Source organism: Podarcis melisellensis (genome assembly GCF_964234715.1).
Source record: "Podarcis melisellensis genome assembly, chromosome: 14".
In the NCBI taxonomy this organism is placed as follows: domain Eukaryota; kingdom Metazoa; phylum Chordata; class Lepidosauria; order Squamata; family Lacertidae; genus Podarcis; species Podarcis melisellensis.
Window position 1 is genome coordinate 39,712,144 of NC_138546.1, and position 27,869 is coordinate 39,740,012.

A 27,869-nucleotide genomic window follows, 5' to 3' on the forward strand; every position below is an offset into this window, starting at 1 on the left:
CACGAAGACAGTCTAGCACAGTCACCATTTGCCACAAAAGTGTTGGTCCTGACAGAAGACACAACCACAAAAGCACACCTAGAATACCAAGGGGCTGGCAGATCACACTTACTCCTAAAAGAGGCACAAGCTTTCCATATCTTTGCAGAAGAAAACCTGGCCTTGATTGTAGCACAGCACAGTACAACAGACTACCTCATCAGACTATATCTAGCCAGCAGAGTGGACACTGAACAGGCATGCCTTTTCCAAAATCCAGGCCAATATTGGACCTCTCTCAGGTTGAGAGGCAAAGACTCCAGAAGACTGGACGAGCTACACAGGTGATTGACACAATTCTGGCCTCCAGAAGGCATCAACTAACTGGATTTATGAGGCCTTTTGTGGGGGGCCTTTTCCAGATGGTGTCATAGAAAGCGGATGGGCAAACTGGAACCTGGCTTCAGAGTTCTTGCAGTTCCTATAATCTGGCGTGGAACAGGGCCTCAAGCCCAACACACTGAGACACCAAGTTTCTGCACTAACCTCAGTACTATCCCAGGTGAGCCACAGGTCTGTTGGCCACATCTACAAGTGAAAAGATTCCTCAGAAGGGAAGCACTCCTTAGCTGACCAACAGTTCACAGATTTCTGACTTGGAGACTACACATGGACCTGAAGGTGCTAGGTCAGCCTCCTTTTGAACCCACCAGATTGGTTTCTCTGCGCCTACTCTCCTTAAAAGTAGTATTCCAGGTAGTATTACCTCAGCCAGGCATTCAAGGCTCTCTCAATGAAAAAAGAACTGTTTCACAAGGACAATGTGATTCTTTGTACAATCCCTACATTTAGCACAAAAATCAACACCACTTTTCACAGTACCTAGGATTTAATATTTCTATCCTTCTTCCTGCACTCCTCCCACCCTATAGAGCAGGGGTAGGCAACCTAAGGCCCGGGGGCCGGATGCGGCCCAATCGCCTTCTCAATCCGGCTCACAGACTGTCCAGGAATCTGTGTGTTTTTACATGAGTAGAATGTGTCCTTTTATTTAAAATGCATCTCTGGGTTATTTGTGGGGCATAGGAATTCGTTCACCCCCCCAAAAAAAATAGTCCCCCCCCCGCAAGGTCTGAGGGACGGTGGACCGGCCCACAGCTGAAAAAGGTTGCTGACCCCTGCTATAGAGCGATTTTGGCACATGCTAGATTTCAGAAGGGCAGTCAGGACACACATCAAAAGAACAAAGCGCTTCTGACAAACACAGCCTCTTTGTATCATTTCATTTCATCCTATCATAGCAAGGTGAATTAAGTGTGTGTGTGTGTGTGTGTGTGTGTGTGTGTGTAATATGTGTGTGTTTGTGTAGATATATTCATATTCATTCTAGTCTATGAATCAACACCTGTAGGCACCTGCTCACTTGACAAAAGTAAGAGCTATTTCAGCAGCCCTGCGCACTCAGGTCAGCATCTATGTTTACCCATCCGTACAAAATGGGAGGCCCCATTAGTGAAAGTGGTGCTTCAGGTTAAGAACAGTTTCAGGTTAAGAACAGACCTCCGGAACAAATTAAGTACTTAACCCGAGGTACCACTGTATTCTGATCCCTGCATCTAAGCGTCATAGTTGACTCTGCCATCTAATTGTGCTGGGGGTGGGAATCAGTTAAAAAGAAGCAAAGATGCATTTGGCAAAACTTCTGATATTTTTATCAAGATATAATTATCCCCCCTCATTTAAAAAAATATGGCCATATTTATATTAGTTGAGGAAAGCATACATATTTTAATATCTGATGTTTGAAAGTTGTATCTGAATTCACAGATTCTCCAGACAACATGCAGATTCTGCAACTTCAGGTTCTTAATAAAGCAAAAGGAAGAAAATTGGAAGAACTTAATAACCAGCTGGAAGAAAGAGCCCAGCAGATTAGGTATCTGTCTCATCAGCTTGCAATTGTAAAAGGTAAATCTCTTTGCCTTGGGGAGGAACCTGCAGAGTTTTGGTTTGGTTTGTGAGGATTCTAGCTCCCATAGAAATAAAATATTTTATTCTCTGGCAGTGATGGGGAGCCCCCTGTCCGTAGGCCAGATTAGATCCAGAAGGAATCCCGATTTGGAATTTGAGGCTGTTTTCCGCAGTTCACTCCCACTTGGGATTATTGACCGAGATCACTTGCATTCTTGGCAGAGGTGTGTTAGAAGTTTGGGAAATAACAAAGATAAAATGCCAAAAGGGCAGTAAGAGGACCAGATATTCAAGAGTTAATATTGAAGTGCCTATTACAAATAATAAACAAGGCAGCACACTGTTATTTTGCTATAATTTATTGTCCGAACTGTATTTTGTGTGTTCATTAAATTAGAACTACACCAATCTGGACCCCAAAATTAAATTACTTCATTAGAGACAAATTGTGTGTTCATTCTTTCTATGCTGATCATTGTATTAATGTTTACAATTGTGTGTGAGCAGGGACTGGCTATTTCAGGGGGAGGGAACAGGATTCAACCAGTGGGCAAGATCATTTGGTCTTCCCACTACCCATGGGCCATTTTGACAGGTAGACATTGTAGTCCTTTTCCCCACCCTCTCAAACTTAATCTAGAGGTTTTAAATATTTTTCTTTCTTTTTTAAAAAAGATGAAAAAGATGGCATGTGTCTCAGTCTCCAGGAAAGTCAAAAACTCCATCAAATTGCCAAAGAAAGGGAAATTCAGCTTGAAGGCCAAATAAAAGCTTTAGAAACACAAATTCAGACGCTAGCTGCCAACGAGGAGCAGGTACTGTAACTATTACAATTCTCATAGTTATTAAAAGATTTGCCAAAGTACTGCAACATTTCAGAATTTTGTTGGTGATGTCATAAAGAAAAAAGAGCCATCACCCATATATAGTAGGACTCAACTGGATTAGGATTGTTTGGAAAGATATCAGAGATACTAAAAGGGGAATTACAGGATACAGTCTGCAACTAAATCCAATTATAATGTTGTAAGATCGTATTAAGCAGCGGATAAAGAACAATCAAAGGGTTCTTGTATCTCATTGTTGATAGCATCTCAGATAATGTTTGGTAGCAAAATCTTGGAGAAACAGTAATCATCCAGAAATTAATCAGTGACTAAGAAAAGTGTGTGACATCATGGTCTTGAAGAAAACTACATGCTGGAAATTGCTTTGGGAAAGAAGTATGCAAACAGTCCACATTTTCAAGCAAAACTGGCCTTTTAGTATGTATTAGCATTTTTAAAAAGTTGATTATTATGGATATTCTTAGCCGAATATAGTTGCACAATACTTGCTTCGTAACATGATATGGCATTCTATTTAAGAAGTTGAATACTTTGTAACCAGAGAATTTATGTCAATAATTTTATTTTTTTAAAGTGGCTAGGGAATCATTTTGAACTAACCCATGTTCCTGTTTGATTTTTGTTTGTTTTTGTAGCTGATCAAACAGTCTAAAGTTGCAGAAGTTGCAATGGAAACCATGCAGCAGCAGCTCTTGGAACTTCGACGCTCTGACACCCTCCAGCGTGCAAGAGAGCAGCATGAGGCGATCGTTACAGCACTCAAACAGAAACATGAAGAACAAGCCTTGTCTTTGCAACAGAAACTGGATGCTAGGAATATAGCATTCCAGGAGCAGGTCAGATTGAGGTTTGCAATATTGAAATATCACACAAAGGGCATGAAAAGATGCGATGTTCTGCTTTTTCCATCTGACAAAGATTCTAAATACTAACTCTCCATTTGAAAATACACGTGGAAGGGAAGCATACAGAATGCATACAAACTACAAAACCACAGAGCTCAGTTGTCTTCAGTGGCTTTTTCCTTTATTTTAGAAATTGAAACAGATGGTGGTAACTATCCTCACTCCATTGACTTCTAGTCATGGACCTGTTTTGACAAGATTCTGTAATGCTGAAGATCTAATTCAGCAAATCATTCTTAAAAAATTGGGGATCACTTGACTTCAAATTGTTTATACTCCAGCTTTCTTTCCTACCCCACCGCTCCTAGAAGCACAACCATTTTTCTCTTTTTAAATTGGGCTGCAGTTTCCCAGGGTCACCACCAGAGGCCCCTGGAGGACAATGCTCTTAACGTTGATAAATGTCAATTATCTACTTAAGCTCACTCCAAAAGCAGCCTTCTTTGGGACTGGTGCATACTTCCCCACCTTCATTTTTATTTACTAAAGAAGTGATTTAAAACTTTAAAGAGACTAAAGCCTTGTTTTAATTTTTCTTTCCCTTCCCCCTCCCTTCCTTAAAAAAAAATAGCACTAGTGAAGCAGATTATCTGATGTATATTGGACCTGTGCAAAGATATTCTGGAAAATATGCAAAATATGATTGGATATAATATACCATTGTGTCTGTTACCCCCCAAAAGTTTACATCTTAAAATAATAATAACAATCAGAACATGGTAATTTGGTGGTGAATTGCTAATTGAAGCAAAAATGTTAATAGCAGCCAAATGACATACTTAAGGAATCTCAACTGAAGGAGAGTGTATATTATTATACAGTAATAATAAAATGGTATCTGGTCATGATTTCTATGCTTACTGTGATGTACTGTTTAAAGAAAAAGTCAGCAAAAACCAGCTTGAGAGAACTTGATTCCCCTTAAAATAAATTATGAAGAAGAACTATAATTTGGAACTATTTAAACTTTTCCACTGCTGGTATAAATCTGAGATGCAGAAGATGAATTAGATAGCTTACAATTGAATGAAAAAAACAAAATGTCTATACATTTTGTCAATTGTTGTGTTATTTGATTGAGAATATGTAAATAGTTTTATGTTTCTGTGTTCCACACCTCCCAAACCCAATTGTGGAGTATGGATGATTTTGGGAACAATGTAGCCTATATGGACACACATTCTGGTGTGGGTTTGTGTTGCTTGCTGTTTGTGTTCAGAGACATTTCTCTTTAAATAAGCTTTTGATTCTATTGCTTAGCTGTTTTGCCTCTTTTGTGCTCTTGTTCTGTGATGCTGCTTTTAGTTTGGTAATTGTGTTTTAATGTAAGCTTATTTGACTCCATTCTGGAGGGGGAAGTGGCATAAAATTATTGTATAGGAATTGACTGGAAACTTTTTATACAATTCTTTTATCAGTCAGAACTTTGCTGCCATCTAAAGGAACATGTGAAACAACTTGAAAGAACTCTCGAGGAAAGCAAAATGGAAAAAAATGAAATTATCAGTCGGCTCTCAAGAAGTCTAGAAGAAAGCCAAAACCAGTGTGCAAATCTGCTGCAGACAGGTTTGTCATATTTGCATTGTTTTGGCGGCAAACATGAATGAAGATCTGCTCAAGTTTTGAATAGGTATTTGCATGAAAAATCACAATAGTCTCAAAACAGTAACCTTTAAAGTAAAGCTAGGTGCAGATGAAGAAACCATATGTCAGTTCCTTCGGAAGAATAGCTTAATGCTATTCTTAAGTATCGGCTGAGCATGTTAGTTATTGGTTTTTGAATTTGTTTCTCAGGTTTCCTCAATGGAAACAGCAACTATAACAGAGCCCTGGTAACCTGTGTATTTGACATCGCAGAAAGCTGTTGATTCACAGCTGCAGGTGATTAATGGGCACGTTCTAGGAATGCATTCTTGGTTTGTGTAGGGCAGGGGTAGCCAACCTTTTTATACCTACCACCCACTAATGCATCTTTCTTGATGGTAAAATTTCTTACTGCCCTCCAGTGCTCGATGGAAGGAGGATTCAGCTTGTGCCATAGAACCCCCTACCGCCCACCTAGAACCTTGAAATGACCACTAGTGGGCAGTAGGGACCAGGTTGACAACCCCTGGTGTAGGGTGAAAAGTTGGCCCAACAAGCTTACCTAGCGAATCCTACAAACACCATACATGCTGCGCCCTAGAATCCTCTGAAAAACACTTAGGATTCCGTGGCAAATGTACAGTTATTCCTCGGCCAACAAATCAGTGGTAAAAAGAGTTATTTGAGAGGTAGGAATTAAGAAAGCCCCTCATCATACGTAAATAATCCTGGATTGCTCATACATTATGATGAAGCTCATACGGCGCTCTCTTTGCTTAGGGTGTCATCCTAAAAAAGCGACTAGATCGGATACCTAGGTGGCATAGGTGCTGAGAGGCCTCTTGCAAGGAGAAAGATGGAAAGTTTCAGTAGAATAAAACTTCCTTTTAAGCGAGCCTTGCGTAACAAGGTAAATAAGTGATGATGAGTGTGGCAGGTGATTCTTAAGTGACATAAGCCCTGCCAACTCCACACTGAAAAATATTCCTGCTGGCTAAAGAAATACTGTGAAATGCCTCTGTAAGTGACATTAAAGATACCACTGTATACATTTAGACATCTTGTTCCTTAAAAAACAACCCAAAAAACTTAACTATTTTACCATCCTGTTTTTTTTGGCAGAGTTTCACAGTTTCCTTCAGCTTCGGGCAAGCTAAAGAAAAGCAAACATTGGACATGTCTTATGTACTCATCATTACTTTTATTTTAAAGTGCAAGGAAAAACTCAAAGGAAATAAAGCTGCCACAGTCTCAAATGCTGGGAAAGATTTTTTTTTAAAAAAACAACCCCCGAGAACTTGAGTACCTTCCATTCACATAGGGCCATAATGTCCACATCCTCTCTGTAGTAGAAAAATCCAGCGTTTCAGTGCATCTTTAAAAGGGTACATTTAAAAATGCTGCTACCCGATTACTGTTTCTAATTTGAGTTATTAATGTATATTCTTCTTAATGCCAAAATAGACCTTAGTCAAGGTCACTTGACAACCCGCCCTCCTGCTGTTCTTACCATATACTCACGATATATTAATTCCAGCTCTTTCTTTTCAGGTTTGGTGAAGGAGACAAATCAGTTACGCATGCAGCTTCAGCAAGCCCAGTCTGTCCAGCTGATAAGCAATGAAATGAATAAGGCTCTGCAGGTTGGTTTATTATCCTGTTTAAATACTTTACGATTTTGGCCTGGGCACTATTTCAAGGTGCTTACCTACTAAGCTCTAAGCAGCATGGGGTCCAAATACCTGAAAAAAACACTTTACCTTATACCAGTCTAGCTATGTCTTCAGATGTCCAGGGGAGGCTCTTCTCAAAACTATCTTAACTGGGCCTTCTCTCTTATGCTGCTTTGTTTGTGGAACACTCCCTCCATGGTAGTGCACCTGGCAGTAGCCTTGAAATGCTTTTGTTGCCAGGTCTAAACGTTTACTGATTTCCCAAGCTTTTTATGCTGCATTCTATGCTTGTATGCCCATATATTGCACTTTGCTGCCCTGATATTTTTTAATGGTTTATAAACATTCTAAAAAAGAGTATGTTGGTGTATACCAAGATCATTGTGATGTTGGAGACTCGACTGAACGGTTTATTTTTACTGTCACTACCGTATTTTTCGCCTTATAAAGGTAAAGGTACCCCTGCCCTTACGGGCCAGTCTTGACAGACTCTGGGGTTGTGCGCCCATCTCACTTAAGAGGCCAGGGGCCAGCGCTGTCCGGAGACACTTCCGGGTCACGTGGCCAGCGTGACATCGCTGCTCTGGCGAGCCAGAGCCGCACACGGAAATGCCGTTTACCTTCCCGCTGGTAAGCGGTCCCTATTTATCTACTTGCACCCGGAGGTGCTTTCGAACTGCTAGGTTGGCAGGCGCTGGGACCGAGCAGTGGGAGCGCACCCCGCCGCAGGGATTTGAACCGCCGACCTTTCAATCGGCAAGTCCTAGGCGCTGAGGCTTTAACCCACAGCGCCACCTGTGGGTTTTCGCCTTATAGGACGCACTTTTTCCCCTCCAAAAATGAAGGGGAAATGTGTGTGTGTCCTATGGGGTGAATGCAGGCTTTTGCTGAAGCCTGGAGAGCAAGAGGGGTCGGTGTGCACCGACCCCTCTCCCTCTCCAGGCTTCAGGAAGCTATCCGCAAGCCGCGGGAGCCCGCAGGAGTTCCCCCCCGGGCTCCCCCGGCTTGCGCAGAGCTGCCTGCATCCCGAAGCCCTGGCGCGCTGAGCGGTTGTGCCGGGGCTTCGGGTAGTTCTGCACAAGTCGCAGGATGGCTCCCCCGGCTTGGGCAGCGCTGCTTCTTATCCCGAAGTCCCGGCGCGCTCAGCAGTCGTGCCGGGGCTTCGGGTAGCTCTGCGCAAGCCGCAGGAGAGCTCCCACGGCTTGCGGAGAGCAGGCTGTTCTGGGGTTGGGGGAAGCTCGGGCTTCCCCCGCCCCAGCCTCGCGCCTTGGGGGGAAATAATTTTTTTTCTTTATTCCCCCCCCCCAAAAAAAACTAGGTGCGCCTTATGGGCCGGTGCGCTCTATGGGGCGAAAAATACGGTAATTTCAGCAGTCCTAAATTCACTTACTACGGAGCTTGCTGTTGAACTCATTGAGGATTACAACAGAGTAAATATGCGTGGGATTCTCCCCCCCCCCCCAGTGTGCAGAATACAGAGTAATCCTTATCCCATGTATTCTTTCATCACACCATAAGATTGATTCATTTTATTGGTGGAGGATGATGTAGGCAGGCATGACAAAAGGCTACCCCATGCATTCATTGTGAACTGGAGCTTTAGCCTACTTTAAAATTTCCTTTATATTTACCGTATTTCCTAGCAGAAAAATGGCACTCAATGACATATCTGTAGTGAGAAGTGTGCTGCCATTAAGAATATGAATGAATGAAGTTTTATTACCCATCAAAGATATCTGTGCATACTATAGGGTCACCTCTTGCATTCAACCCATCTTCTTGAAATCCAGGAATCAAAGGAGTCTTTCCACCAGGCATTTGCCCTGAATTCTTGGAGACAGTGTCATTGAGTGTCACATCTGGATTCTTCCAGTAGTCAGTCAGTTGTAATAGACAGCACTCAGACCCTTCCAGAATAAAGTGGCCCAATGAATGTCTGTCAGTCCCTGAAGCTGTTTCATTGATAAATTCCTTTGATCAGATACTGCATGGTGCCCAACATGGGGGAAGGGTATGACAATAATATATATATATCTTACCAGTTTCACTTTATTTGGCCCACAGATCATCATTGCCACATATAGGTATTTTAAGAAATTAAACAGATGCTTAACTGCACACTCAGCTATGACTACAATCAACACCCATTTTGCCAGGGGCTTCTGTTCCTGGCCCCTGGGTGCATTGTAGTGTGTATAAGCGAGTCTCACTCCCGTTCCAGCCTTTTAGTGACGTGTTTCATGACATTTTTTGTTATTTCTGGGTTTGGTGTTGTGCGCGATTGCTCATCTTTTGGACTCGCATTAATTGGTCATAATTATTGGTTAAATGTTAGCAAGCCTATATTCCTAACCTATTCTGGATTTGTTTATCTTCCATTCCCCGCTGCCCCTGTATTTTAGGAAGAGTTAAAGGAACTTAAAGAAGAATTGGTTTTATATGAATCTGCTGCGAAACATGGTGTGTTTCTCAGTGACCCAGGTGGAGAAGTGAATGTAGACATGACTGATTCTTATGTAGATTTGGGTATTAAAAAGAAAACTGGACTTAACAGGTACTGGGTGAAGAGCTTTCTAATCTGAAAATGACTAATACTGAAATGTTGTCCAAATAGTATCATATCTCTCTATTATGTTTTAAAATTTTAAATCTCACTTTCACATGGGGCTTGCAGTAGTCTGCTATCCAATGGACTGTTCAAGTCCATATCTACTTATCTTTAGTAATTCTGAAGACTTAGTTGTTGCCTTCCCATTCCCTGGACCCCTAAAATTATTCCCCTTATTAATGTACCTGTGTGATACATGTTTTGGTTACATATTTAAATTGCACTTTTAGGTAAAATACAACCGTTACTGCTTTCTTTCTATTCGTTTTTCTTCTGTAGATTATTACCAAAGTAGCAGTGGTTTTCATAAGAAAAGAATGGACTTGTAATAGTTGTGTTTAAGATTGATGTAAAGATACAGTGTAAACCTTCATTAGTAAATTTAAGGCTGCAACGTAGTGTGATGTTAAGTCTTTGTTTTCAAGCCAGCATAAAAATATGCAAGCTGAAGGTGTACAGCTTGAGCTATATTTGTGGTGGTAGAACCCAAAATTTAGGGCAAGTTTATTTGGTAGAACCCAAAATTTAGGGCAAGTTTATTTGGTAGAACCAAAATTTTAGGGCAAGTTTGTTTGGTCTTGTTTGTTTTGCAATTTATAAGCCACTTCTTGGGTAAGCCCTCAAGCAGCATATGATAAAATAAAAATAACAGTAAAACAACCATGAAAATGTTCAATAAAATAATAGCACTATAGCAAAACAACTTTACCAAATAGCTAGATGATAATCTCTAAATGGTACTCCAGATCGAAGAACGTCTAAACAATGCAATTTCTATTAGCCCTTGGAAAATTGAGAGGGAAGGGACTAGGTGGGCATATGATGAGTTCACAACTCTCCTTAGATAGAAACTGAATGGGTAGCACTGCTAGAGTGTGGCGTAATGGTTAGTGTTGGACTAGGACCTGGAAGAGCAGGGTTTGAATCCCCACTCAGCCATGAAGCTCACTGCTTCACCATCTCTTAGCCTAAACTACCTTGCAGGGCTGTTGCCAAATGGGGAGGAGGAGAACCATGTACCCTGTGATCCCTGGAAGACAAAAGGTGGTATATAAATGCAATAAATAACTAAAATAAACGGGGTGGTTATTACTGTCCTCAGGTAAAAAACTGAATGGCTAGCACTGCTCTAATCAGTTATGGGGAAAGTTGAAATGAGGCCCCAATGACACAAGCCAACTGGAAGGGTAATCTGTATATCCTATAATATCTACATGCAAAAGTGAATTTGTGAGCTCTTCATTTGTCATTTAAGTAAGCAGGTGCCTTAAACTCTTTGATAGTGAGTCCATTTTAAACTACTCTGTTGCCAATTATAGCATCCTAGAATTGCAAGGCTAGAGCTCTCTGCAATGAATAGGATACACAGTCCAAGAACCAGATACCAGGTCAACGTCTATTGCCACTTCAAAGTAAACCTGAAAGGCAAAGGACACATACAAATAAAACTGTTTGCCTCATCCTACTTGTTTATTTGGGAGCAAGTCTCACTGAAATGGAACTTTAGGATGCAGCCTTAGTACATAAAATAATTCCAAGTGGCTCAGAATCTCAAAGTCTCCCAATAATTATAGGCTATTAATGCAACTATCCCCCTTCCCCTTGGTAATGTTCAACAGCGCTGCACTGACTAAAGAAGCAGATAAAGAATTTTCTAAAGATGAGATCATCTTACAGCTGAAGATTGAACTAGAACGTTTACTGAATAGTAACAAAACAAAGAGGAACCGCATTTCTCGGTTACAGAGTGACCTTGATGATTACCAGAGAACAGTTGAAGACCTGAAGGAGCAACTAGTGAAAACAAATGTGCATGAGGTTTGTTTTAATTGTGGGGTGTGTTTTGAAATATTGATATACTTTTAAGTTTTCTCTTTTCAGTTGGAGGAACGAGACATCCAGTATCCTGGGCTATAACTACCAATTGCCCAGGAAGTCAAGAAACATGTGATAAACTTCTGGGTCATTCTTGTGACTCTAGGTTCCTCCTTTTCCTGTCTTCAGACAGGACTGAGCCTTTTCTCATACATCCTTTCTTTCAGCATTTCCACCATGCCCATATTCTTCTCTCTATTATTACCTGTTTGATTACTGCCACTCATCTTCGAGTTTCTCCATTTTTCCTCTTAGCTTTCTCATCTCTGTTTCTATTCTCCATACCTCAAAAGCATTACTCACATCCTGCCAAATTTATGAAGAAACTTAAAACTCCAGTAGTAGATGTGCCGGTGTTCGTCTTCCCTTGGATGATGACTCTTATCTCAGATGCTTCTGCTATAGCCATCTGGGTCATCTCCACCTCCTTTTCCCCTCCCCCAGAGTCATCCTTTTCTAAGCAGCGGCTGTGATGCAAGATAAGGGCCTAGATGACAAAACCCTAATAAGGAGCCTTCCCAGAATTGCCAAGGACAATCTACACTCATTGCAGATGCTACCATAGTTATCCTATAGTTTTCAGCTCAACCCATTGCTGCCTCAACTGTAGTGTGGGTGTCCTTGTAGCTGCACTAGTGGAACTCAACAGTGGCAAAAGAGCCCTCTTTTGAGCAGCCTTCCAATCCCAGAGAGAGTAGATGCCAGAAAATGCAGGTTCAGGCAGCTGTCCAGTGAAGAAGGGCTCCTCAAGAGTAAAGGCCTCTTGGAGAGCAGATTTAAGTGTTTACTATAGGAGCCAACACCTGGGACGCGGGTGGTGCTGTGGGTTAAACCACAGAGCCTGGGACTTGCCGATCAGAAGGTCGGCGGTTCAAATCCCTGCGACGGGGTGAGCTCCCGTTGCTCGGTCTCTGCTCCTGCCAACCTAGCAGTTCGAAAGCACCTCAAAGTGCAAGTAGATAAATAGGTACCGCTCCAGCAGGAAGGTAAACGGTGTTTCCGTGCTATGCTCTGGTTCGCCAGAAGCAGCTTAGTCATGCTGGCCACATGACCCAGAAGCTGTACGCCAGCTCCCTTGGCCAATAAAGCGAGATGAGTGCCGCAACCCCAGAGTCAGCCACGACTGGACTTAATGGTTAGGGGTCCCTTTACCTTATAGGAGCCAGCACCTAGGGGGCCATTTGGGCTTCGGCCCCCGCAATAAAATATTGAATGGGCATTGCCATTCAAATGGGGTGTGTGCACCGTGTCATGTGATCAATTATGTGGGGTGGAGCTTACCCGGGCACCTGCAATATTTCATTCAAGTTGGCACCCATAGTATTTGCAGCTGGTCCTGGGTAGAGTTTGGTACATTAGAATATATGAGTGCTTAGTTGAGATCGAGTAGCTGATGGAACAGCCCATGACTTTTGAATCCCAGACTACTGAATTGTCTTACTTATTCTGTCCTATCTTGTGCATATTGTATGTCTCACTTACCCTAATTTGCTCCTGGGGGTACCCAGCATTCCCCCTCCCCATTAAATTTAAAACTTGGATTGGATTTCAAACAAACTTAGTGGTCAATAATTATAGACATGAAAGTAGTTCATACTGTTACACTTTGGAATTTAGTTTACGAGGCTGTATATGATTGTAGGTGGTTAGATCATCCAGAAATCAGGGGCTAAGTGTTGCCAACTCCTGGATGGTATTATTGAACTCATAGGTGCAATACGTATTGAATACAAAGACTCAGTATAGTTGCTATAATAATTACACCCCATATTTGTGTCAGATGATTGGATTTGATTAGTCCTCAGGTTTATTCAACCCTCCTTAACAACTGCTTTAACCAGGTATGAACCAAAAGGAGGGGGAAAAAACCACCATCTTAGATTGTGTTAGGTGGCTGTGGTAAATAATATTTAAGCAGTACTGCTGGTGAATTAATGGGTGGTGTTCAATAAAGTTTTACTTCGAGTAGACCCATTGAAATTAATGGACCTAGCAAGCTCATTAATTTTACTGGGTCTGTTCAGAGCAAAACTTTGTTGAATTCTACTCAGTATTGGGAGAAGCCATGTGCTTCCTATACAGTATGGGAAAGATGCAGCCCTCTGATGGTGAAGATGGCTGCTATTGTAGTTGGAGGCAATGCCCTAGGTCAGAGCTTTCCAAACTGTGTCGCAACACATTAGTGTGTTGGCTGCAGTGTGTAGGTGTGTTGCACGGATTGCTCCCTGTGTTCCTCCTGGGCCTTGAAAGGGGTTAATTTAACCCCCCGTTTGCTAGTAAAACTGAATTGCTGTGTCATGAAATGATGCATGTCTTAAAAGTGTCAGCAACATGAAAAGTTTGGAAAGCTCTGTCCTAGATAATATTACACAAAGAATAAAACAGATGATTTTCTTCATAAGAAACTGATGTCTGCCCTTTTGGTAGGGGCCAAGTTTTATTGCAGCTATATGCACTGACCCTTTTGTTATTAAAGCACACTCTTCGTGCTGAACAACTGTATCTGATGTTTTTGCTTACATGAGAGAGTTGCTTAAGAACAAGATGGAGTACTGTAATTTAAGTTCTATAACTTGGTTTACTGGCCTAGGATAGAATGGCCAGAATATGATAGTGCTGGCTGATGGACTCTACTGGATATGTTGAAACCTTTGCCTTGATGCTGAAACATATTTACTTGGAAGTACAGTTACGTGAATCATTTAGTTGCTTCTTGTTCTGCTTGGACAGTTCTTGGACCTGGAAAGTCATGTGGGAAGCACTGACAATAGTTATTTTTCTGCCAAAATTGCCCAGCTGGCCCTAATATTTAAAACTCCACGAGTGTGCCCTACTTGCTATAGCATCCATGTTGCAGTACCTGCCATACCAAATAAAACACAGACACTTACATCAGGTTTTTGGATAACAGTGTGTTAGGACATAATTTGAAGGCTTTGTGCTGTGCTCTGCAATCATGGCTTTGTTCCACTTAGCATAAACCTATTGTGCACCAGCCAGCAAAAAGAGGCACGTATATAACACACAATCCTATCTGGATCTAGTTCCAAGTGAGCTGTATTTTGGTACTCTCTGTGCTTTGTATTTTCTTTTTCCGCCAACAACTTGCATCAGGGATGGTTAGCATGGCGTTCCAGATATTGTTGGATTAGTTTCCATCAGCCCCAGCCAGCACAACCAGGGATGCTGGGAGTTGTAGCCCAACAAAATCTGGGGGTCCACAGGTTAGCAACCCTGATATGCATAATTGACAAATTCACCTTGTGAGAGGTAAGTATTGCATGTTGGGGTTACATTTTTACTTTTTCGCTTTTGGGAAGTGTTGGGCTTCATTTCTGATTCATTTCAAATGTTCCAGTGTTAGCTTTCGTCCAGATGACATGCATTGAGTGTCTTCACAAGTGGCTGTATGAAAAGTTTTTCTTTGGCATCTCTCACAAAGTTTTTCATTACCTGACAATCTAGCAGTCCCTAGTCCCTCCCTCCCTTTTTTCTTTCTGGTATTAGTACTTTAAACTGTTAGGTCTTCTAGGAAAGGGCAGTCTTACCTCTGATTGGGGCAGCACAGAGCTATTTTGCTGTATATGTATATATATATATGTATATGTTGTCTGGACTCATTTTCCCCTCCTTTATTAGCCCAGAGGAAGAAATATAGAGAATCTACTTGATCCCGTACAGTCTAATATCTCTGAAGAAATGCTGAAGCTGAAAAAGGGAAATCAGGATTTGAAACAAGAAACTGAGGTGGGTTTTTACCATGTCAGTTTTCTTTCCATATAAGGGTAGGATGGGATGGGATCACTCAGAAAATGGCTTACATATGTTGGAGACCTGAGAGTGGTAACACATACTGTTGCATATATATCTTGATATTGAGAGTAAAGGGATCCTTATAAAAAGTCTAGACAAAAGTGAGCATGGTAATTTGCCACAGTACCCACACTAAAGTAAAATGAGGGAGGGGAGGATATACCTATCCTGAAGGAAGCAGAACCTAAGTTAGGGGTCCTTGCATTTTGTTTGAGAGTTATGCTCTCCTCATCAGTAACCTGTACCAGCAAGGCAACAGCATCTCTCACCCATTCTTTGGTCCATGACATTATTGAGGAGCAAAGAGCTCCTGTTGGAGCTTTGAGCTGCTCAACTTGAAAATCTGAGGTTTTAAGTACTATTTTGAGCCCATGTATCCTCATGGAGAAGGAAGAGGTCTTTTTCAACAAGTGAGTGCTATAACATCTTTATTCCTTTGTGCCATTGTACCATCCTACAAGTTCCTTGCCCATTTTGTAGTTGAAAGGAAACAGTCCTCATGAGAAATGACTAGCTGGTTATCTGTATGTTTCCTGAATCATGGCTTTATCTTTAGAAGAAGACTATTGTCTGTAGAAAACCTTCCCACAGGAAGTGATAATCTATGCTGGTAACACAGGATTAGTCTGCTGATCTTATTAGGAGGTCAGAATATTTATTAATGCCTTCCAGGTTACATTTAAGATAAGAACTATTCATTGAGGAGACCCCTGTTTATATAAATTTATGCCAAGTGCACGGATACTATGATCTACAGAAATAAACCATAGTCAGAGTTCAGATTGACACCCATTGTTACATTACTTTGTGATGTCACTGCAGTATATGTTTTCTACCCCACATCATTGGCTGCCACTGGCAAAAGGGAAGATGCACACAGTGTTAGAACACACATGTTCATACCTGTTTTGGGAGAGAAAAGAACTTTACACAGAGATGCCACTTTTGGCAGTGTTACCCATAAAATGTTTCTCTGTAAAGGCAGGACATGTTAATAAGATGTGAGCATTATTCAAATTTAAATTGACCTTTTATCATTATTCCTCTCTTATTTTTTGTTTGGACAGAGCCTTAATGCACGTATTCGGGAATTAATAGAAAACCAAGAAAAACTGAAAAATGCAAATCAGGAGCTATGTAGTCAAATGAGACAGATGATTCAGGAGTCTGATCGGGATAAGCAAGAAGCTCTTGACAGGTAATGTGGGGGAGTGGGGAGATAACACAATTTCCTGCATGTGCCTATAAATGTTACTTTTTTATTTTCTCTGTTTAGGAGCTAAAGAAGTAGAAAATGGGTTGGCTCGGATTCTATATTTATTAGGACTTGTCCGTACTAGTAGTAGCCAAGGAGGTGAGGGTTAGCTTTCCATTTCCAGCTTGCAACCACCAGGAAGATCACTACTTTCTCCAAACAAGCAGCCTTGAAAATAACTTTCTGTTAGAGCTAAGAGAATGCTTTTTCCAAGTCTAATTGTGACATGTAATTAAGCTTGAAAGAATCCTACTACTGTAGCCAGTGGAAGCCTTCCCTGAAGCCTGATTGTGACACAGCAGACACAGTTGAGGAGAGGAGAGTTAATTCTTACCCCCTGAGCTTTAACCACCCCAGAAATTGTGTACTCTTTCTCTCTCTCTCTCTCTCTCTCTCTCTCTCTCTCTCTCTCTCTCTCTCTCTCTCGCTCTGTGTGTGTGTGCACGCGCGTGTGTGCATGTGTGTGCATGCATATGCTTGATGGGTTGCAGGCTTTGTTTTGCTCTTTATACGTGTGTAAAAAAATCATTTCTTAGGCTTCTTCCTCTTCCTATCTCCTATCCCCAGATGTGAAAGAACCTATCAGCAACATTATGAAAACATGAAGAAAAAGCTTTGTGAAGAGCTTGAAGAAAGGCATGCTGCAGAGAAAGAAAAACTCACCTATGATTATGAAATGAAGATTACACAGTTAAAGTGAGATTTGTTTTTGCCCTGCTAAGTTAGACTGCCCGAAACTGTTTCACTTTCAGACTCGCTGTTTTATTAGAAGAGAACTGGGATTTGCTTTTTATCTTTTAAAATGCAACTTGTATGTGTTTCCAGGACTGTCATTGATGAGTTGAACAAAGAGATGCTCTCAGTGAAGGAATGTTACGTCACTGTCTGCAGAGAGAAAGATGAGCAGGAGGCCACTCTGAAGGCAGAATTTGAACAAAAGCAGCAACTGAAGGAAGAGAAGGTAGAAGCAGAAATAATCCTAAGAAAAAAATACTCCAGAGATGATGATTGCATAGCAACTATACCAGATTTGGTTTCCGAACAAAGGCAAATTCTCTCAGCAATTTGTGTTAAGTAAAATGTTTGGGAATGCCTGAATTGGTGCAGAACGGACATAACACTGGCTGCTCCTTAAGCATAATTAAACTATGGAAGATAGGCCACATAGGATCTTGTACTCTTTCCCACCTGTCCCTTCCTCCTCAAGCATGAATCGCCCCTATCCTTCTCTTGTTGGCATTTACTGTGACATTTTATCTGCATCTGTCTAAATATGGCAGCGTATTAATTAAAGTTTAAAGTTGGAAAGCACTTCTTGATGTGAGCTACATTTCACTCACCTTAAGTGCTTTCCAGTTTTAAAGATGTTAGGGTTTTGCATACATATAATGATTGTGTGAACATATTACCAAGTTATGTATTGGGTGCTTGCAGGATCCAACCCTTAAAATATATAATGAGGACTAAAGGCTCATTTGTGGACCAAATAGAAACCCTAAGTTAAATAGTTTTATTTCTCTTTTCCAATACAAATTTTATATGCTTAGGATTGTGAAATCATACATAGCCCCTTAGTCACATTTAATCGTTGTATATCAATCGTGTTTAGTGGCTGATTTCTGACTGGCAGAAACTCTGGTTCCATAGCTTTCGGCTTTATTTTGTATCTGAAGATGCTCTTCTCCATCAGAAATGTAAATATGAAAGATGGATTTTGTTGTACTGAATAACAGTGAATGGATTTTTTTTTTTTTTGAGCCTTCATCCTACTTTCATACGGAAGTTGTCTATAAAGGCATTTTGATTTGTGATCTTTCTTTATGGTAGTATTTGATTCCAAAGCACTATCAGTGACCATTTCTTTGTAGAATAATAAAAGTGTGTACACACTTCAGGCAGCTCCAAGGTGCTTAGAAACTTTGACAGTGGTGTTTCAACAACAGAGAAAACTAAAGGCAGGGCTAACAAGTTAAGGGCAGGCAGGCAGGGTGGATTTGATTTAGATCAAATCGATTTAAATCACGATTTAAATCACTAGTCAGTAAGACTTGATTTAAATCACTAGTCAGTAAGACTTGATTTAAATCATTTTTTTAAATATTTGTTTGTTTGTTATTTACTAATCTTGTTAAATTTTTCCTAGCTCAAGAAACAGTTATTGAAGGAAAAAGAAGACTCTTTGAACAGGCTAAGGGCTGAACTAGAGGAAGTACACAGGAATTCCATTGTAACAGCCAAGAGCCAATGGCTGAAAGAAAAAGAATCTGATGTGAAGCAGCACATTGAAAATGAAGTGATGATAGTCAAGACCCTCTGGGAAAAAGAACAGAAAGAGGTGTGCTGGGGTTTCTCTACAGTCATACCTCGGGTTGAAGTAGCTTTGGGATGAATATTTTCAGGTTGCGCTCTGCAGCGACCTGGAAGTAACGGAGCGCATTGCTTCCAGGTTTCGCCGCTCATGCATGCGCAGACGCTCAAAATGACATCATGCGCGAAAGCGGCGAAAGGCGCGCACATGCAGTCACGTTTTACATTCGCTTCAGGATGCGAACAGGTCTCCGGAACGAATTCCGTTCGCATCCAGAGGTACCACTGTATACAGTGAACTGCTTCTGGGATGCTATTTATGCAGACACTGAAGAATTCTTTCTGAATTCTTTGGGTTTTGCAGAAGCTTGCCATTTGTTCCTTGCATTTAAAAGGATAGTGCTAAAATAGATTTGTTTCTTTGTTATAGTTGGTGGCAACATCCTTTTCTAGTACGTATTCATTTCTGCGTTCATTTCCAGCTTATTTTTTCTTAAGTGATCAAGGATCTTACACACTGTTCTGCTGTTACATTTGCTCTCAGAAAACATTGGCTTAATCATTTCACACGTGGCAAGTGATTTTTTTTGAAGGCGAGGTGCTTTTCTTTCTGCTTCTAATGAAAGAAAGAAAAACCTAAGCCTTGATTTCACTTTGATTCTTTTGGAGATTGACAGTATGAAATTTAGCTTTTATGTTTGATACAGTGGTGCCTCGCAAGACGAAATTAATCCGTTCCGTGAGGCTCTTCATATAGCGGTCTTTTCGTCTTGCGAAGCAAGCCCATTGACAGCTTAGCGGATTAGCGCTACAGCTGTCAAGCGGCTTCCAGCGATCAGCTGTTAAGCGGCTTATCAGCGGAACAGCTGATAAGCGGCTTAGCGGCTTTAAAAAAGGAAGAAAAAAGCGAAAAAAACCCGCGGGGGGATGCAAGATTTTTTTCGTCTTGCAAAGCAACCCCATAGGGGAATTCGTTTTACGAAGCGCCTCCAAAACGGAAAACCCTTTCGTCTAGCGGGTTTTTCGTCTTGCGAGGCGTTCGTCTTGCGGGGCACCACTGTAGTTGATTTAGATGTTTCTTGGTGTGCTCTAAAAAAATCCATGTCATTTGTTCCATGTAGATCAAAGACAGAGCTATTCAGGAAGTTGAAAAAGAGTGGCAACATAGACTCGATCAAGCTTTAGAAGAAGCAAAGAGGCCTGCAGTGGAACTCAATGATTATTGCGGCCAAACAGAGTTGTTAACCATCACAGATGAATCATTGGACCAAATGATTGCCGAAGCAGTTGAAAAACAGACACTACTAATTCAGGAGGCACTGCAAGAAAAGGAAAAGGCCCTGAGAGATTGTGAAGCGAGGCATCATGAGAGCATTGCTAGTCAGGTAACAAGCAAACACAACATACTGCTTTGCCCCAAATATGGGCAAAGCATGTGCAAGAAAAATTATAGTTATCATAATACACATTTTCTTAATATTGCCACGCTAGAGTTGAATCAGTGTATACTAGGCACTGATTAATAAGCAGTTCTAAATCATGTATTTTTAAGCATGTTCTTAAGATGAATCTGACTGTATACACTTTCATTACCTCAAACCTTTATATGATAGCTGGTTGTCTAGCTTTTAATGTGCAAATTAGACCATAACATTAAACATTCAGATTGATCTAGATTGAATCTGTGTGAAGCCTCAGGCTTGCATTCTCCCATCTTCTGGTTCTCTCTCCAGAAGTTGAAGTTGGCTAGTATTGAAACCAACCACATTTTACATGGGAAAAGGGTCAATATCTGCTGCTTTAATCCTGGACACAGTTGGGCTACTTTATATCTCATTGATTTCAGTGAGTTTAAGCACCTGCACAGACAGATTTGTAGCTGAAGTCCTTTCTCTTCATTCTGTGATTAGTTGAACATGGACTGAAGCTCCACTTACCCATTTGTAGGTGGAACTGGCTCTGACCAAAGCTCGTGTCAGGTGGCTGCAAGAACTGACTGAGCTTGAGGAATACAAAGCTCACCTGAAGGTAGCCAAGGAAAAATGGGAGAAGGAATGTGAAATCAGCACAGCAAAACAGGTAGTGGAGAATGACTTGCTCGTGATGGGCAAAACTTGGCTTATTTTTCACAGTAGGTTCAAACTGGAAAAGTTGCAGATTTGAGCCCACTTGATCAGAAATGTATGTTAACTGCTCATCTTCAGTAGACCAGTTTTCTCCATAAGTTGTGTTTTATGCTTTGCCTGAGGGAATGGTATGATACATTTTGTTTTGCTAGAAGCTCCCTCCCTTAAGCTGCTCCCTCAGTTCAGTTCTTGCCATCACTTAAAGTAGACATGGTTTCTTCTCTCTCCTATTTTGATGCTCAAGTTTCTCCTTTCTCTTTTGTCATCCTAGTTTCCCTCTGTTTACTTTAAATCTCCCTCCTTTGTCTCTTTTCCCTCCATTTACCTTAAACCAAAAAAACAAACAAGCAAGCCTTCTTTATACTCTTCAATTTCTCCCCACTGTTTTGGCATGCTGCCCACAGAAAAGAACAACGAAGAAGTTGTAGCACATAAGGATTTCTCACTTAACTGGCAAATTGAGGGCAGTGGCCTTTGGGCACCAAAACTGTCTTTCTGCTTTTAGCTTAGCATATGTCCATGCCATAGGTGAATCATGAGACACAACCAATCACATAGATATATCCCTATGCCAACCTTGGAGGTCCATTCATGGTAAGTGACCAATGTTCCATTCTGCTTTCAAAAAGAGACATAGAATAAATTTGTTAGTACAGCTGATGAAATTTTCCAAATTATTATTTTTTCTTTTCCAAATCATCTAGTGTGGTTTTTTTTAAAAAATCCAGTCCAAGTTCTGTTTACATCATTTAATTATACTGAATTCAAGCTTGAGTGCCACTGACAATAAGAGTGGCACTTGCCTTGGTACAAGTGCTGGTATTCTCAAATGGGTTAATTTTGACTGGTGCACAGGTAAAGCTGTCCAATCTCCTAATGATGTCTATGTGATCTAGAGGACCATTCAATCTGCTGCTCCCTCGGTATCAGAGATGGGCTTGCATTGTGCCTGCACCTATATTAAAACACTAAGCATAGTTCTACCTCTAACCAGGGCTTTGTTTTGACACTTAGCTATGGTTAGGGAGCATGCCTGTGCAAATATAATAGTAATGCTAACAATAGTTACCAGAACTGAATGAGGGCAGAGAAAAGAGAGGAGCATGCAAGTTTGTTTGCACTCCTGAGTTCCTAGCCATTATTAGGACACAAGGCAGGGTTCTGTCTGCACCAAGCCATCTGTAACCTTTAGAACTCCCAGATAAATTTGTCAGGATATCGCTGACGGGCCATCATGTGTTGCATTCTTTAGGTATCACTGGCTCTTTCAGCTGCTGAAGAAAAGTGGAAGAAGGAACATGAGAACACTGATATAGCTAGAGTAAGGACCAAAGAACTTGAAGATAAGGTATTTTCCCTTAAAAGGGAACTAGAACTCAAAAAGGAAGAAATCCCTGCCATTATTAAAGCAGAAGTGGCAAAATCTCGGACTCAGTGGAACAAGGAAAAGCAAGAGGAGATTCTGAGGATTCAAGACCAAAATGAAAAAGATTACCACTCTTTTTTATACGACCACAGGAATAAAATCAATGAGGTGCTTGCCAAAGCAAAAGAAGACTTTGCAAAGCAGAAGAAAGAACTTCTAGATCAAAAAGAGGCAGAACTGAATATGTGTCTGGGCAGAAAGCAACAAGAATGGGCAGCCGGAGAAGCCAAGAGATTCCAAAATGAGATTCGCCAGTATGAAGAAAGGATTCTGGTTCAGGTGGAACTCCTCTTAGATGACATGCACAAGAACTTGGTCAAATGTTCAAGCGAAGAACGTGCTCAGCAACTTAAGTGGACTGCTACTCCTACCATTCAGATCAATTCCCAGTTCAAAGAGAAACTGACATTTTGTCTGCAAAAAGCATATAGAGCCACTGTCAGCGCCGTTCTGGAAAAAGCCAAGCAAGAATGGAATGAGGTAACATTTATGCAACTTTAAATGAAAACATGTGGGGTTTCATTTAAAAACAAGCTACATTTTGGCTTTCACACTGATTATGGACAAGTTTAAGAAAAATAGGGAGTCATGTATTTTTTTCAGAGTTGGGGGTAGGGAAGGATGAGGACCAATTGGTGTGGAAATGTTGTAGATAATATAGAATATGTTAACTATACACATAGAGGAGGATAAAATAGATTTGTGCAAGTGTAGCCTTGCCAGACTTGACTAAATTTGTTTATTTGTATTTTAGTCATCACACTATTACAAAACAGGTTTCACAGAATGAAATTAACACAAGATAAGCAATAGAAGTTAATTCAGACTTGGATAAACTTTAACATAAGCAAGTTTAAAGTGCTGGATTTCTCTGGTAGTTTACTGCTTGCCCCTTTAAAAAGGGGGGAAATGTTTCTCTTGTTAAAAACATTCCATTTTAATACTGCATTTTATTAAAAAAATGGGTTTAAAGAAAACGAATCTGTGCAAATCTGGAAAAAATAAAACTTAAATGAATAAAATCCAAAAACATACTTAAAAATTTAAATTTCCCAGGCAGGATACAGAATTCTCTCCTTAAAAACCCCCCTCTCATTACTGTTTTCACAGTTGTATATTTATTTTGTCCATCTAGTGGATGAATTATTGACTCATGGTCAAACCTCTTCACATCTCTCCCTAAAATTTGTCACAAGTATTTCTCTCTCAGTGCATTATATAATGATACAAGATCTTCAACCCACAATAAACTACAAGGACAGGTATGTTCAGAATATGGCATGTATCTGAACCTTCCTTGAAAAACAGGAAGACATCAGATTTAACTGGGCTTTACAAATTAGATATTTCACCCGTCACCATTTATATCAACACTTATAAAAAGCCTGATTTTATCATGAGTGGGGTATATGTATGTATGGAGGGGTGTGCCTGTAGGGACTCCTAGGGGCTTGCGGTGCATCTTTTCACTCAGACACATTTGTATCCTAACCACACACACACACACACACACACACACACACACTGTGGAACCTTGCAGTGGGGCCCAAAATGCTCAGTTGTGGTTGGCAAGTTTGGTTCTCAGAGCAAGTGAATGGTTGTGATTTGCTCCATTAAAGACAAAGTAAAGGATTCCTTCAGGAGTACCATTTGGTGTGGAGACTAAACCCGTTTCCCACCTTGGCAACCCCAGCTTTTGGAAATGCCCATGGGCCTCATTGAGGCTTGGCCACCTTTGAGAGCTGCATGCTAGTGTGGACACATGTCACTCGCACTGTATGTCATTGGTGTGCATTCATAAACACTTGCCACACATACAGCAGAGCACTTCTCCAGCACACATCTAGATGCAAGGTACACCACACACACCCCCGATACAGACATACAGTTGGCTACTCTCACTTTCCTGTCCTTAATTGGTGAGCTCATTGATGAACTAATTCAGGTGGTCCTGACACCACAAAACAACCATTTCACTAGGAGGAAAAACAACACACACGTCAGACAAATAAAGCACAGACAAATAAGGCAAGAAAAAATGGTAATTCCTCCCCAGCTCCCATCAGTTCTGCAAAAATGGGAAGCACAGGGACCCTGGGGGGGGGCACCACAGGGTTTGTGGTGTCTTGGGGTACTGTGGTCCCCATGGGCATTAGAAGGGGACTCTCACATTAATTACTCACCCCATTTGAATAACAGTTTTATTCAGTTGTTACCAATTTGTTGATCTTTATTGAGGAAGCACTTTCGAATAATTTTCCCATTGCACGCATTAGATTTAATTGCTTTTTGTATTTTTAATTATGCATGCTGCTTGTGGCAAGCCCTTATACCCACTCCACAAGCATAAATTGCTGTCTTATTCCTTAGTGAATTGGATAAGTGAATTTAATGAGCATCCCCACCCCCTTTCCTCCTCTTACTCATTGTTAAATTCATTAAACACCCCTCATTTAATGAAAAGAGCAACTGCACCATAAATTCCTTATAAAATTCTCCCCATTATTCATTATTGAATTCGTGTTTACGTCAAATAGGTGGTGATGGTGGTTGTTTTAAGTTGCCACTCTGGCCTGCTTTCCATCATTTGCTCTCTTGGCTGCTTCCTGAATAGATTGTATTTATCCATCAAGAAAGTTATAGCCAAGTTGTTCAGTCTTCCTATAACTGGCTCCCAGCTGCTCCCAAAAGAGATTGTCTCTCTTTCACAGCAAAGCTATGTGAAGGAGGTACCGTATTTTTTGCTCTATAAGATGCACCAGACAACAAGACACACCAAGTTTTTGGAGGAGGAAAACAAGAAAAAAAATATTCTGAATCTCAGAAGCCAGAACAGCAAGAGGGAGTGAAGGCAGCAATCCCTCTTGCTGTTCTGGCTTTCTAGGATGGCTGCGCAGCCTGCATTCGCTCCATAAGACGCACACACATTTCCCCTTACTTTTTAGGAGGGAAAAAGCGAGTCTTATAGAGCAAAAAATATGGTACTTTGGGGTGGAGTTTTTGGAGCTTTTGGACATTGTAGCCACACTGAAACTGACCTTAAAAGTTACGTTCTTGCTGGCCCACATTGAATGGTCTACCTAATATGGTCTTATAACCTGTTTTGAAAAGCACCATGATACAGAAAGATATAACAAAAAAGGGATTATTATTGTTCTCTTTCCATCTAAAGAAAATATAAAGTGAGTACTGCATCTACCATTGAACTCACAACAAGAACTTTAAATAGATTTTATACAGATATACACTTTTCATCCTATTTCCCATCATGCCCCAGAGAAACAAAAGTTTAACACAGTTTAAGAGTGGTTGAATATTGAATAATATAAACACCAGTGGAAAGACAGAAGTTAAAAGCTTGATTGAGCCATTCTGTAGAGTTATATTGATTTGCCTGATGTCACCGAATTCCACACAGTCATTGCATTCCAAACCCCTTTTGTTGTTGCTAGGATGATTCCACCGATGCTGTTACATATGAATGTAATCTCAAGTTAAACCTGTGCTGCTCTTTTTCGTTTGGGGGAAAAACGCAGTGGTGGCAGTTAATGATATATTCTGTTGTGGGGGTGTGGATTATACTTTACTATAGTCCCTCACTGTAAAACCTCATTCCACCTGTTCCCTGATCAATGATGATCAGATAGTATTTGGCAAAACCAAGAAGAACAGAATATCAGCTTTAAAAGAAAAAGGGGCGGGGGGAGAATGGAGCACCAGGAATTTTTATAGAGATGAGGAATGTGGGGGCCTTTTTCAGTGCATCATTACAGAGAAGATTCAAGAGTGGGTCACCCTTGATCACATTCCCCTCTGCATTATTCCGGCTCCTGTGACAGCCATGACTTTGTATTTAGCTGTTAGTCTTTCTCCTCTCTGCAAGGTGAGGGATTCTTCAAAATGCTGTGGAAATTAAAAATTGTTAAACTATGTCCGTATGAAGAGCCTGCTCTGTTCTGCAGTAGTGAGACAATGTTTGGACTGTTTTCTTTCATTTGTTGTCATGAAGCCTTGTAAACAAATTTTATCTCCTTGCATATACCTTTTTTTGCTCTATAAGACTCACTTTTTCCCTCCTAAAAAGTAAGGGGAAATGTGTGTGCGTCTTATGGGGCGAATGCAGGCTGCGCAGCTATCCCAGAAGCCAGAACAGCAAGAGGGATTGCTGCTTTCACTGCACAGCGATCCCTCTTGCTGTTCTGGCTTCTGAGGTTCAGAATATTTTTTTTCTTGTTTTCCTCCTGCAAAACTAGGTGCGTCTTGTGGTCTGGTGCGTCTTATAGAGCAAAAAATACGGTACATGAATATAAATCTGTCTATATATAAAGACAGATATAAAAACTCCACAAAGGGTTTCTTTTCTTGCTAGAAATATTTTTAAAGCTGAAGAGGAGCATTTAAGCTGAGTCTAAGAATATTGCCCAATCTTTGAATGAATATAAATATACCATTTAATATGCTTCTTTTAAACAGTGTGGTGCAATAGATACTTCATGGTCCAGTCCTTAGAAAGCTAGGTCCACATTCTTGCATAGCCATGGAGCATGTTAGGTGGTCTTGACGACTAACTTTACCCTAGTCTTTTACAGGCTTGTGAAGATAGAGAATTGTAAAATGCTTTGTACACCTAAATAGAAATTGATATTAGTGGCTCTCATTTGGAACTTGAATTCGTGATATCTTTTCAGAAACATGAGGTTCTGGACTATAATTTCAAAGAACCAGGGGACTCCTGCTTACACAGCAGTGAAGGAGAGACAGGAGACAAAGCAAGACCTTCCATGTACAGCGTTGGACAACAAGTAGAACTACAAAGGATGTTAAGGAAGCAGACACCTTTGCAGGAATCTGAAATGGGTATTGATATTATTTCCTTCTGCCTTGCTTTAATCTTGATATTGGTTTGTTTCTTTGTAAAATAACATTTTTATAGTAGCAACTGGATATAACTGGATATAAACAGCATTGTACAAATACTGTAATACTGACAGACACCTGCTGTTGCCCTTCCCTCTATTTCAGGCATAGGCAACTTTCTGCCCTCCAGATGTTTTGGCCTACAATTCACATGATCAGTGATCAGGGATGATGGGAATAGTAGTCAAAAACATCTGGGGGGCTGAAGGTTGCCTATTCCTGCTCTTATTTCCTTCTCTGATGGCATCACGCAAATCCTAAGCACTACCTCTGATTTCCAGAGACGGGAGTATTCCATGCACAGACTGGGCTTTCAAACCAAAGATTATTCCATGTTTCAAAGGAACCATGACTCTTCTCCCTCAAACCCTCTCACCCTCTGAGAGACATTTAGATAGCCTGACTCATTGTTTGTCTCTTTTCATCTCAGATTTCAGGGGGATTCTAGCACTTCCAAAGCCAAATTGTTTAAAGCCTGCATTTCTGTGGCCTATGACACTTACCTAAACCACACAGCATGAGAACACTCTCTTGTAGGGCAACAGCTACATCTTTTGCTTTCTTCAAAGCTGTCATGTGGAA

At 40.8% G+C, this 27,869-nt stretch overlaps 1 protein-coding gene across 4 annotated transcripts in view; it reads left to right on the forward strand.

Moving 5' to 3' along the window:
• CEP152 (centrosomal protein 152) overlaps nt 1–27,869 on the forward strand; it is a 44,907-nt gene that overhangs the window by 10,657 nt on the left and 6,381 nt on the right. For 3 of the 4 annotated variants that reach the window (XM_081888380.1, XM_081888379.1, XM_081888378.1), the window contains exons 7-22: nt 1,807–1,947; nt 2,626–2,765; nt 3,434–3,634; nt 5,122–5,269; nt 6,839–6,930; nt 9,363–9,514; nt 11,188–11,386; nt 15,083–15,190; nt 16,324–16,454; nt 17,079–17,207; nt 17,337–17,472; nt 18,655–18,846; nt 19,940–20,203; nt 20,766–20,897; nt 22,197–22,850; nt 27,059–27,227. In XM_081888380.1, the coding sequence (XP_081744506.1) occupies nt 1,807–1,947; nt 2,626–2,765; nt 3,434–3,634; nt 5,122–5,269; nt 6,839–6,930; nt 9,363–9,514; nt 11,188–11,386; nt 15,083–15,190; nt 16,324–16,454; nt 17,079–17,207; nt 17,337–17,472; nt 18,655–18,846; nt 19,940–20,203; nt 20,766–20,897; nt 22,197–22,850; nt 27,059–27,227 (2,988 nt within the window). The remainder of the gene's footprint in view (nt 1–1,806; nt 1,948–2,625; nt 2,766–3,433; nt 3,635–5,121; nt 5,270–6,838; nt 6,931–9,362; nt 9,515–11,187; nt 11,387–15,082; nt 15,191–16,323; nt 16,455–17,078; nt 17,208–17,336; nt 17,473–18,654; nt 18,847–19,939; nt 20,204–20,765; nt 20,898–22,196; nt 22,851–27,058; nt 27,228–27,869) is intronic. The other variant, XM_081888381.1, reaches the window with a different exon arrangement.